The sequence below is a fragment of the Bos grunniens genome, chromosome 13 (genome assembly GCF_055505025.1).
Source record: "Bos grunniens cultivar Pamir isolate PY7600 chromosome 13, Bosgru_T2T1.0, whole genome shotgun sequence".
NCBI lineage: Eukaryota > Metazoa > Chordata > Mammalia > Artiodactyla > Bovidae > Bos > Bos grunniens.
Genome location: NC_141177.1, coordinates 42,634,940 through 42,647,394, shown reverse-complemented (window position 1 = coordinate 42,647,394; position 12,455 = coordinate 42,634,940). Strand labels below are relative to the sequence as shown.

At 56.4% G+C, this 12,455-nt stretch overlaps 1 protein-coding gene across 1 annotated transcript; it reads left to right on the top strand.

Annotated features, from left to right (window-relative positions):
• The first annotated feature begins 2,331 nt into the window (after positions 1-2,331).
• On the top strand, positions 2,332-11,449 carry PAX1 (paired box 1). The gene is made up of 5 exons (XM_086333678.1): positions 2,332-2,605; positions 3,029-3,658; positions 5,188-5,330; positions 5,855-6,077; positions 11,214-11,449. Exons 1-5 carry the CDS (start codon positions 2,332-2,334, stop codon positions 11,303-11,305), a joined length of 1,362 nt encoding a protein of 453 aa, XP_086189804.1. The 3' UTR covers positions 11,306-11,449.
• Positions 11,450-12,455: the final 1,006 nt, after the last annotated feature.

Here is a 12,455-nt window from a genome sequence, read left to right as displayed (position 1 = left end):
TGAGGGTCCGGGTGGGAGGCTCCGACACTCCGTAGAGCCCCCGGGCTCAATCCTCCTGGCGTCTCCTCCAGCCCCAAAGGTCTTCTCCAACGGGAGTGGGGACAAGATGCCCTCCCGGGTTCGCGGTCTACTGGCACAGGAGTGGAGGTTGATGCTCCCTTGATGGGACGATTGGGGAGAACCGGCTCTCACTCGGGTACCCAGCTTTATTTGTTCTCTGAGTGCGCCTGCCGCGGGCGGGGGTTAGAAATGGCTTTAGCTGCTTCACCTTGTCTTGAGGGCGCACCGGGTGATGGGTGCTGCGTTTCCTGGGTTTAGGGATAAAACGATTTCGGTCTTCCGCGGCGCCCGTCTTGAAATTCAGGCAACAAAAGTCTAGATCAGGGGGCTAACAGGTTCCAAAACCACTTGGAGATATCTGAGCGGGGCTGTCCCACTGCTGGTGGCTTCGGAGGGCCCCAGGTCTCTTGCGTGCTCAGTCCTCTTCGCTCGATGCCTTTTCAGAGCTCCTGGCTTCGGTTACCCACCTTCAACCAAATCACCTTTTCTCCTCCGAACTCGACCCTGTACGGTCGTGGAGGGGCCTAATCTTCTAAAATAGTCCCACCCCACCTCTCACCAGTGTACTCTGACGCTCCTCTGCCCGGTCCGGTGTCCTCCCTGAAGTACCGGAACCCAAGGCTGCACTACGATTTCTGTGCTCCGGGAAGGGAGAGTCCTCACCTCTTCTGAACCTAGCTTTTCTTTTTCCAAAGACGGTTCTTGAAATCACCTGCCGGGGCCTGCGCACTGCTTTCTCAGAGCCAGGATGAATTCAACCCCTCCTAACTGACATATTCAGACAGTTGGGTTAGGAGCCAGCAGGCTTTCTGGTCTCCCAGGGACTCAGTCTTCGCTGCTCCCCAGGATGCGCTGATCGGGTCTGTCTGCGCCTCCAGTAGCACCACTGCAGCTGTGTGCAGCTTTCCACCAGCTCCCAAGCACTGGACTCTTGGGACCAAGGGGGTGGGAGACTCTTTTCTCCTCCTCAGGAGAGCTGGTAGTCCATGGGAATCCCTGGGAACCGGAACTTTTCCTAGGCTCCCTCCAACCCCCCTCCCCCTCTTCAGCTCAGTGCCCTTGAACTTGCAGGGCCCCAAGCTCAGAACTCCCAGGACTGGTCTTTTCCTCCACCTCCTCTCTCCTGGTCCCCACCTCTAGGCTCCCTTTGGGACTGCCACAGTTAGCGACACAGGCTGGAAAATCTACAATTTAGGATAGAGAAAGAAAGGAGATGACGGTTAATGCTAAGGACAGAATTCAGGGCTGCACAAACCCCACTTGCCTGACAGGGAAAGGACCACTCAGTGGTTTAACAAAGACCCCCTGGAAGCTGCAGATGCAGAGTGAACGGTGAGGCCAGGCCGCCTCAGCATGGAAAGATGCTGGATTCTGGCTGGGAAGAAAGGAAGCGGCCTAGAATGGGAGCTATGCCTGTGTTCTCTAGTGGGCCACCAGGCTGCCCCTGGGGTCTCCACAGCACCAGGACCCTGTTCTGGAGGCCGTAGGTCAGAATTCAAGTGGGTGGGCCAGTCCGCAGGGAGACAGAGTCTAGAATGCGTTTCTCTCACGTCACTGAAATCACACTACCCCCAAGGAGTGGGTAACTGTCAAACATGGTAAAGATTTTCTGAGAGCGAGATTGAGGTGTTAGCCAGAAATGGGACACTCTAGAGTCACTCCATCCCAAATGCCTCAGGTCCGCTGACCAGGCGCCCTGCACTAGCCTGCTGCTTTTACTGGGGCGCCCTCGTGACCCGGGCTGGGGCACTAGCGGCTGCCCAGGGAAAGGGAAACGAGGGGTAGCCCCACACTGAGCACCCTGCCACCATCAACTTTAATCCCCGGCTACCTTAGTAGTAATGGCTGGGGAGGTCAGTAACACAACTAAAACCAAGACTAGTACTACTGCTAATAAATACTCATCAATTTGAAATGACTAGCCCATCCCATCATTCTCAAAACTCTAGTGGTAAGGGGCTTCCAGGGAACTGGAACAAGTGGAAGGACTCAGGCCTGGCGGGGGTTAGGACTGCGTGTGTGTGTGTGTGTGTGTGTGTGTGTGTGTGTGTGTGTGTAGGGGGATGGGTTCCAAGGGAGGGCCGAGTGGGGAGGACGGAAGGAGGGGTAGAGTTTCAGGGCGGGGAAGGGGGCGCCGGGGCGCAGTGACGGGAACCAATGAGCTGCCAACTCGCGAGTCTCCGGCGTGACTGCCGAGATTGACGTGGAGGACACGTCAAATTGATCCCCGCACTCCGCAGCCTCCCGGTCAGACGAATTTCTCCTAATCGGATGAAGTTCACCCTAGGCCTGGGGTCGCGGGCGTGGAGAGTGTCCTGGGAGCGGGCGGCGGCGGCGGCAGCGGGCCCGGGGGCGGGCGGCGGCGCGCTCGGCGGCGGCGCACGACGCTCTTCCAGTCCGCGGCCCGGCCGCCGCGGCTCTCGGCTCGCGCGCGCCCTCCCTCTATGCCTCTCCCGCGGCGGCGGCGCCCCAGCTCTCCCGGACCGCGCCGGGCCCAACCCCGGCCGCCTCGGCGCCAGGCAGCCGGCTGGCCCGCGCGCCATGGGTAAGGGGCGGGCGGACGAGGCGGGGGCGCGGGGGCGGCGGTGTCCCGGCGCCTCCCTTCCCTCGTGTCCGAGGTTTCCCGGGGAGACCTGGTCCGGGATCCCGGACCGGCCGCGTTCTCCACACGCCCCCAGTCCCGGGAGTGGAGGGGGCGCTCGGCTAGTATCGGGAGGGGATGTTTCAAGTAGACGCGCCAGAGATCGCAAAAGGGCGTGGAGGGCTGGAGCGCACGGCGTTCCCCTCCGCTGCCCCTGCGCGCATGCCGACTCCCGGGACCGGACGGGATCCGCTCGCCGGGATTCTGAGGAGCCGCCGGTCACCGTCGGAGGCGCCCCGGGTGCGGCTCCTGTCCCCTCGCGGCCACTCTCGGCTCACCCGCCGGTGTTCTCTCCCCTCCCCTCACTCTGGCTGGGTGCGTCCGCAGAGCAGACCTACGGCGAGGTGAACCAGCTGGGCGGTGTGTTCGTCAACGGCCGGCCACTGCCCAACGCCATCCGCCTGCGCATCGTGGAGCTGGCGCAGCTGGGCATCCGACCCTGTGACATCAGCCGGCAGCTTCGTGTGTCCCACGGCTGCGTGAGCAAGATCCTGGCGCGCTACAACGAGACGGGCTCCATCCTGCCCGGCGCTATCGGGGGCAGCAAACCCCGCGTCACCACCCCCAACGTGGTCAAGCATATCCGGGACTACAAGCAGGGCGACCCCGGCATCTTCGCCTGGGAGATCCGCGACCGGCTGCTGGCCGACGGCGTCTGCGACAAGTACAACGTGCCCTCGGTGAGCTCCATCAGCCGTATTCTGCGCAATAAGATTGGTAGCCTGGCGCAGCCCGGGCCCTACGAGGCGAGCAAGCAGCCGCCGCCGCAGCCGGCGCTCCCCTACAACCACATCTACCAGTACCCCTACCCCAGCCCCGTGTCGTCCACGGGCGCCAAGATGGGCAGCCACCACGGGGTCCCGGGCACAGCCAGCCACGTCAGCATCCCCCGTTCATGGCCCTCGGCTCACTCGGTCAGCAACATCTTGGGCATCCGGACGTTTATGGAGCAAACAGGTCAGTGGCGCCGGCCTTCGGTAGCTTTCATGGAAGGGGCGGAATGGAGTGAGGGGGGCAGGAGTGTGGGTGAGGGGGTCACTCTCGCCGGGCCTCCTCCAACCGCTTTTGGCTCAGGGGAGGGCTCCGGGCTGGCTAGGGAGGCTGAGGGTCCTGGGGCCTTCTGTGGGAGTCCTCGGACATCTTGAACTTTTTATGACAAATATGGAAAATATTTTCCCAAATGGAAGAGCAATCGCCGACCACAAATTCAGAGCCCTGAAATTGCGCTTTTTCATTCTTGCAAAAAGTATGCAAACCCCTATCGCCAGATCTAAGCCAAACAAACCGCAAAGTCAATTCTGTGACCTTTTCTTTAAGACTAGTTTCTTCCTGAAAGGGCTCTGTCCTTCCCAGGCCCAAAGACTCTTTGAGTAAAGGGTGAAAGGGCCACCTGGCCCAGTGACTTGAGTCTCCAGTAGGCCCCACAGCCTTGCAGGTTCTGAGACTGAGTCCTCGGGTCACAGGCGCCTACAGGCTGTGGCCATCCTTAGGGTGGAAGCGCCCATGGATTTGCCCTCGGCCTACAACGAGACTCTAAGTAATTTGTCAGCAATCTGTCGGGGTGTGGAGGGAGGAGACCAGGAGAGGAGATGGGTTAGGGGAAGCTTTCATGGGGGCTCGGGAGAGTGGGTGGGGGCCAGAACTGGACCCTGAGTTTCTTTGCACTGTCCCCTGCCCCTAGCAGAATGGTGTGTTCCTAGGTGAGCAGACTCAGTAGGAGGGTAAGAGGCAAAATTCACTGTAGCCTGAGAGAGAGAAGGGGCGTCCTGGATGAAACTGAAGGCTTAGCTCCAGCGGCCTTGGGCCACATCTCCAGGCCTGTGCACAGGCTTTGTTTCTCCTTGTGGCTCAAACTCAGCCTGGGCCTCAGGCTCAGGCCAAAGCTTTGTATGGAGCAGCCCACGGGCAACTGGCAGGGAGGTGACCTGGCCAGGCCTGAGCTCAGTTCTGGAGCTTTCTCTCGGTTTCGTTTCTGCGCCAGGAGCAGACCTGTGCCCCAACGCTCTTGGGTGGCTGAGTTGACACTTATTTCGGGACACCCAGGATGTCTCTGCAGGGAGTTCTGCACAGAAACAGCTTCTAGCCTTCCAGACGCTTTTTGAGACATTGAGAAACCCCGTGTAATTTTCTTGAGCCTTCTGTGGATTTGAACTTGGACCTTTTGGGGCACCATCTCTGGACAGCGGAAAGGCGGCCTGGGCCGAGGTCGCCAGCTCTGGCTGCCAGCTGTCTACCTGCTGGAGATCCCTTGTTTCGCGGGAAGCGGGTTGAAGGCTGAGGGGAGGGAGGAGTAGGCCCATCCGCCCTCCTTCTGCGCCGCTGGGAGCAAAAGCGAAACCTGGGGCCTCGGAGCATCTGACCCTTGGGGGTTCAGAGGAGCCCTGGACTCGCCCTTGGATCCCAGGTGGTCACCTGAAGGCCTGAGTGCGCCTGTTCGGGCGGAGGGCTGCCCACATGCCCTTCTAATCCGTCCTCTGTCCCCGCAGGGGCCCTGGCGGGGAGCGAAGGCGCCGCCTACTCCCCGAAGATGGAAGACTGGGCGGGAGTGAACCGCGCGGCCTTCCCCGCCAGTCCCGCTGTGAACGGGCTCGAGAAACCTGCCTTAGACACGGACATTAAATACACGCAGGTAACCGAGCGCGGGGAAGGAGCCGTCCTTCATCAGGGGAGCAGAGGAGTTGGGGGCTGGTTAGAGAGAAAGAAAACAGACCCCCCACCCAATCCGGGGTTGGGGGAAGCGAGCTGGGGAGACAGTCAGGGTCTGGCTGTTTGGCCCGGCATCTGCGGGCAAATTTCTCTCTTTCCTAGGAGCGCTGGCTTTCAAGGGGATTGACTTGCATTTTGGCCAAGATTTTTTGCTAAAAAAGCTGGGACGAGTTAACACAAAAGATTGAGGACTGACTCCCTTTCTCTAAATTCCGGATGATGACTACCTTGACCCCTTCACCTTTTATGAGCACTTTTAAAGAGTTGGCGTGGGCATCACTTTGCCGGAGTTCTTTCCAGGACAGTTAGAGGCCAGGCTTCGTGTGGGAGTCATGGCTGGGACAGCAGGGGGAATGAGGATCCCCCCGTGACCCCCGTAACTGCCTGTGCTGGGGAAGCCTGAGGGGTCGCCTGCTGGTGACAGGCTGTCGCGCTCTCTCCCCGCAGTCGGCCTCCGGCCTTTCCGCGGTGGGCGGCTTCCTCCCGGCTTGCGCCTACCCGGCCTCCAGCCAGCACGGCGTGTACAGCTCGCCGGCCGGCGGCTACCTCGCTCCGGGCCCGCCGTGGCCGCCGGCGCAGGGTCCCCCGCTGTCGCCCCCCGGCGCCAGCGTCACCGTGCACGGCGGGGAGCTCGCGGCAGCCGTGACCTTCAAGCATCCCAACCGAGAAGGTGAGGGGTGCGGCCGGGCGGGCGGCGGGCAGGAGGGCGGCGAGCAGGAGCGCTAGGAAGGGTTCCTGGAAGAAAAGCGGGGAGACAGACGGAGACGGAGGGGGAGACAGACAGCGAGACCGACAGCGAGAGGCTGGAGTGGGTACTGGCCTAGATTCTTCGCTCGGTTTATGCTTTCAGTCTGTTAACTTCTAACTTCTTAGAGTAGATTAAACAGGTGTAAACTGTGTCCCTAGAAAGGCAGGAGGAGGTTGGGAGAGGAGCTAGGACTGTCTCCCCAACTTGTATGGAGGAAAAAAGGAACCCCTCTCTGGGTGTCATTTCTCTGTCCCTAGAAAGGTCTAGAAGGCACCCTCCAGGGGCAGCTTCCTGTGGCCTGCAGGGCTGTACTTTCTGTGGATCTGCCAGTGGCACCTGAGCCCCGCAGGTGGGTTGGACCTGCTCTGGGCCTCTTCCATGTCCTGCCCATGTTTTCCTCCAGGTCCGAGTTTTTTTTTTTTTTTTTAATTTTTTCCCCCCAAGCAGGCCCTGGTCTCTCCTTAAACACATCCTTTGGGAAAGGAGACAGCATTTCAATTACAAGTCTCTAAGGCTAGACAGGCTAGACTCTGAACTCTGTGGTGGTTTTGGGGATCCATTTTTCTGCAGGAAATGTGGCTGGGGGTTTCTACCTCTTTTGCCGCTGCCATCTCGCCCTCCCCCTCCTCCATAAATCTGCTCTCTGATAAGCCAACTAACAGATTTGAGGTATTTGACAGTCAACAGTGTGAGGGGCCTCTTCTTACACTGATCTTTGGGTTCTAGTTTTTCCTACAACTTGGGAAAAACACACCTGCCCTTGAGTCTGCATTTTCCTCACCCTGAAAAGAATGACAGGATTTGCCAATTTTGAAGCTGCCTCTTCCAGGTTCTGGGCACCAGAAAATTGCAACTTCGGCTCCTCTAGAGAAAGGAAGCAGTCATCCCCAGGAGGGGGTGTGCCAGCCTCCCTGTAGAGGAGGCTGAAGACAAACCTGGGGGCAGCATGGGCCACAGGGATGTTCCAGATGACCGAAGGGACCTTTAGCAGCTGACTTGCCTCATACTTACCCAGGCAGAAGTGGGGACAGGTGGCATCCATAGGTAGAGGACAGGCGTGTCTGGTGACACCCAGGCAAAAAGTTTTATTTCCAAGTAGTTTCATAGTTTCATTGAGACATAATAGCACAATCCATGAAAGAGAAGGGGCAGAGACTAGATGTCACTGTTAACAGTCACGCAGAGGAACAAAAGTTTTTTTAAAAATATTTTCACCTTTCTTGGAGCACAAAAATTCTGGGATATCAATTTACAGATATTGAGAATGAGAACTCCTTTAAGTTTTGAATTTAATTTAAATAATTTAAATTCCATCTGTTCATTTACAGGAAGATCCAAGTAAAGGGAATTTTAAAAGTCCAGACTCAGAACTCCTCCAAGCTTTCCCTTTAAGGACAGATGAAGGGTCTCAGGGGAATATTTTGCTCAGAGCCTTGTCCTTGGACTCCAGTCCACTGTTTTCTTGACACCTGAGGTTCTCTGCTGAATTAGAAATCAAAATTGCCTTTGCTCAGTCGTGTCAGACTCTTTGAGACCCCATGGACTGTAGCCTACCAGGCTCCTGTGTCCATGGGATTTTCCAGGCAATAGTACTGGAGTGGATTGCCATTTCCTTCTCCAAATTACATTAATTACATTAATGAGATTAAACATTTAAGTAAGTTCATTTGATTTAGAAAAGTGTAGCCAAAAATTTAAATGATCTCCTCTGGAGTGACCCCAAGGAGCAGGAAGACTTAGAAAAAGGATTCACTAACTTCAGAACAATGAGGTCCTTTTCTAACAGAGCCTCTCTGTCGCAGAGCATGTCAAGCACTACATTAGAAACAAGTTATGAAATGTAGGTAATAGTCCAGAGGGGAAGCTGCTAAATCCAGTTAATTTGAAGTGGAAGGGGGAACTCATTGATGGTTGATTTTCTTTAGAAGATACCTTCCTTTCAGAAATACAGCGCCGGGACTTTCCTGGTTAAGATGCCACGCTTCCACTGCAGGAGGCATGGGTTCAGTCCCTGCTTGGAGAATTGAAACATGAAGGATCCCACATGGAGCAGCCAGAAAAACAAAAACAAACACAAACAAAAAACCCAGAGCCATTGACCCTGGCATTCCTGTCCCTGTAACCATTATTTTTACTTCCTATCATGGAGCATCCCAGCCATTTTCCAAATCTGCAGCAATACTCAGCTACATTCGTTATTAAATTAATAACAATTTCCTGATCCTGACAGTTCTTTAAAGATCCAGGTAAAGGGTCATCGAATAAATCAGGTCCATCATTAAGAATGATTTCTTTAGCTGACATACAAGTGTTTGCGTTTGAACAGGAACATATAATGAGAATTACATACCGACTTGGGTTATGGATTTTTATTCTTCTCATTGGCAGAAAAAAACAGACCTTGAAAAATTGCCCCCCATCCTCCAAGTGGCCTTTTAAAAATTACAAAGTAATGCAAATCACTGCCTTTAATTTTCTAATCATAGCTTACAAAATTAGCTTCAAAGAAATCTATCCCAGAAAACAGTTTACTACCATTCATTGTTCAGTTCATAAGAACAGTAGGAATAACATTTATTGAACTTCTTCAGTAAGAAAGCAGTTTTTTAGCTGAAAGTCATGAATGCTCAGTAAAAAACAAATACATTTGATCATCTAGTCCATACATGGACAATATACACATAATAATATATATTTTATATATGTATATACATATATTTCAGTATGTCCTTCAAATCAGGTACAGGTGAACATTAGCTATTATGCTAAGATAAGATTACTCAGATGTCAAATTATGGATTGCAATTGATTAACTTTATCTTGGTAAAGGGTTGGGGGTCTAGGTTCCCTATTATTTAGGTAAGAATGTGTGATTAACATTTCTCATTGGTGAAAGGGAACGTTAATTCTTGAGGGCTGTGAGCATAGGAAAGTTCCACTTCATCTCATGTGAATGGGCGACGACATTCTGTGTAGGAACCTCCACCTTATCCAGACAAGACCGTCTCCTTCCCTCTCCAGACAGGTGACAGACCCCACTAGACAAATGGTATTTACAGGGTTTGCAGAAACTCAAAGTTTCCCGGCTCTGAGGTCCTTCCCAGCCAGTTTTTGGAAAGACTAAAGATTTGGAAATCACGTTTATAAGATACTGCATAGGCTCAAAGAAAATGTGTCTTTTGTATTTGTTAGAGACAATTCGACGCTTGTCCCAGTCATCTCTGCTCCGGATTAGTTCTTGAAGGATCCTAAAAGCTAACTTTGCCAGGAATATTAGGGCGCAGACATCGGCCTGAGAGCCTGCCACCGCCGCCAACCGGCGTCTCCTTTGATGCAGCAGACCTGGGAGACCCTTTTCCAGAATCCCCTTGACATCTCCTCCTCCCCGCCCCGCCCCAGGGTCCCGGTAGCCTTGGAATCGAAGTCTCAATATTTTTTAAAAAAGCTTGTCCCCATCCTGCCCATTATGATTAAATGAGCTTGCAGCGCGCCTAACGCCGGCCCGAGCTTGCGAAGCCAGCACGCCGTACGCGCTCTTGGCGCCGGGGGTCCAGGAGGTGGGGACGGAGGGGAGGAGAGGTCTTATGGGGAGGGACTGGTCGGGGAAGAGCTAAAAACACCTCAGCAGGATCGACCCCCGTAGAGTGGAGTGCAATCTGTCTCTGGCCTCCCGGGTGTTTGTTTTTCACGAGTTCATTTTTTTTCGCTTGTCTCTCAGGCAACCGGCCCTTGGCTGAGAAACCTACTCCGGAGATGTTTTCTAAACCGGCCCTCACCTCCAAGTGTGTGTAGTGAGTGGAATGAAAAAGTCTGAAAACTCAGTCGGCTGAGCGGCCGCAACTGTGTTTAGGAAAGAGAGCTGAGAGGCAGGGGGAAGCAAGGGTTCTGTCCTGGAAAGATCTTCAGGTCCTTTCGCCACCTCAGAGCAAAGCGGTGCGCGAACGCGCCCCTCGCGCAGAAGTATGGGCCCGGCTCCGCGCGCTAAAGGCGCAGTGCGCCTGCCGCCGGGCGACGGCTGCTGCGGGCATAAATAATGGGGAGCTCCCCTTCACCCCAAACTGAGGCGCCCCCAGGTCCCCCCTTTAAAGGAAGACATGGCGGGGGGGAGTGGAAAAGAAAGTTGAGAATAGGCGTCTTTAGGTGTAAACAATCCTATGCCTCCTTGTGCAGAAGCCGAGCGGCCGGGCGTCGGGAAAAGGAAAAACAGGGGTTGCACAATAGTGGCGTCACTCTTCTGGCTTCCAGTAGCAAAACTTGGGTCCCTGTCCAAAACCCTAAGCAACAGAGCAACGAGCAAAATGCCACCTGATCCGGCAAGACCACAGTCACTGACTCCGGAGGCCCCACGGCCCAGGACGCGGTGTGCCTACCGTGGCGAGCGCAGCTGGGTCCCCGGGCCGCGAGGGTAGAACGAGGTCTGCCGCCCGCCTCATGCGCAACCACCGCCCACGTCGGTCCAGGCCGCCCGGGACTTCCTCGAGGGGCGTTTTGGTGACCCGCCCCGACTCGCTTCCCCCGGCCCATCGCGAGCTCTGCACTGTTTGGAGGATAGTGACCTGGCCGCGGGCAGCCCCTCCAGCCGGTGTGACGGCTGGGGTCTGGGATGGGTTGGGGGGCGGGGAATGTTGGGAGGCGGCGTGCGAGCATCTCAACTCCCCGCTCCCTCCCCGCGACGTGTGGAATACGAGAGCCGCCTCGCCGGGGCCGTCCCGCTCGGCAGCGTTTCCTTGCGCCCCGGGCCCACTTTCCTGAGCAGCGCGGGGACCAGGCCATTTCGCGGAGGGCAGGGGGTCTGCGTTATGGAGCATCTGCCGGAGTGCCCTGAGCGGAGAGCCGCGGCCCGGGCTGGGCGGGCGAGGGGCTCCCGCGGGTGGCCGTCGAGGGCACAGGGGATGCTCAGTCTCGTTGCCTCCTTGCAGTGCCCGGCTGTGGAGCGCGCGCCGCTCCTTCCCCCCGAGACCCCGCGCTACCCACCGCGTAGCTGGGCACGCGGTCCGCAGGTCTCCTGCTCCGCGCCGCGCCCGACAGTGACCCCACGCCCTGTGCTTCCTCCCGCAGTGGCCGACCGGAAGCCGCCCAGCCCCGGCGGCAAGGCCCCAGACGGCCTCGGGAGCTTACACGGACTACCCATCCCGGCCTCGACCTCCTAGGGCTGCGCCTCCGCGAGCCGAGCCCGAGCCCGAGCCCGAGCCCGGAGGCAGCGGCGGAGCGCGCACCCGAGGATTCGCCGCCGCCGAGGTGCCCATCAGCCTGGCCTCGCTCTGCCCCGCGCTCGGAGGCCGCGCGTCCTCCATTCTCCCGGGGTTTCGGCTTCTCTGAACTTAGGCTTCCGAGTGTTACATCCTCGTCTCGACCTTTCGACCGACGTGGCCTCCCTCGCCCGCCGGCCTCCAGCGTCTTTTCGACTTCGTCCCAGGCCTATCGGCACCCTGCCTCCCTCCCCCCTGGTGCCTGCTCTCCCGCGCCTCCTTTCTCCCTCCCTTTTCTATTCTTCCTATCGACCCTCCTTTCTTCCCTCACCTTAGCCCTCTTTATGTTCCTCTCTCTCGTCTCCTTTTCTCCCTGCGTCTTCCCCGTCTACGTGGTCCCTTTTTCCTGTGTCCGGCCCCATCGGCCACCTCGTCTCCTGGGCCTTTAGTCACTACTCCGCCTCTCTTCGTTGGCCCTGCTCCCCCCAGCCCTATCACCTTGCCAAGAGCTCCCCTCCCCCACCCCCCCAACCACCCGCTGGACAGGTGAATAGGACAGATCCTTTGGTCTTTAGCCCCCACCTCTCAGGGGCCCCCATGCCTACTCGAGGCGGGGGCTCGAACCTGGGAATTGGAGAAGCTGCAGCATTTATTTCACATTTTATCACAATGAACCCAAACAAAGCCTCGGTGAACTGTCCCTTCTCCTCCCTCCCCCAAGGACATTATCTGGAAGTATTCTTGTCTGGATATCTTCTCAGTGCCTAAGGACTGGGTTTCTCTTTGCTTCCTCTGAGGTGATGTCACCCCAAATAAGGTTGAGGGCAGGGGGGCACCTGCGGCCACTGGTGTTTTCTGTGGTTAGAAAACCATTCCTACCCTGGAAGTGTCCCCTCCCACTCCTCCACTCCCAACAGGAGGGAGTCCAGCACATGGCAGACATGTCTGCACTGTTTTTGTTTTTGTTTTTTTGTTTTTTATTTTTGTATTCAGGAGTCAGCCCATTTGTTAATTTAAACCACAAACTGCTTCTGGGTACAAAGGTGCAATCTGACTTCTGATTTGCAAAGGGATGGGGTTGGAAAAACCCAGAAAGTGTCCTCTAGAGCAG

What these genes read in the sequence shown, in the direction of transcription:
- PAX1 (XM_086333678.1), top strand. Translation starts at nt 2,332, where the DNA reads ATGAAGTTCACCCTAGGCCTGGGGTCGCGGGCGTGGAGAGTGTCCTGG. An exon ending in GGCTGGCCCGCGCGCCATGG is followed by an intron (nt 2,606 to 3,028) that starts GTAAGGGGCGGG and finishes GTGCGTCCGCAG; the next exon opens with AGCAGACCTACGGCGAGGTG. An exon ending in CAAGCATCCCAACCGAGAAG is followed by an intron (nt 6,078 to 11,213) that starts GTGAGGGGTGCG and finishes TTCCTCCCGCAG; the next exon opens with TGGCCGACCGGAAGCCGCCC.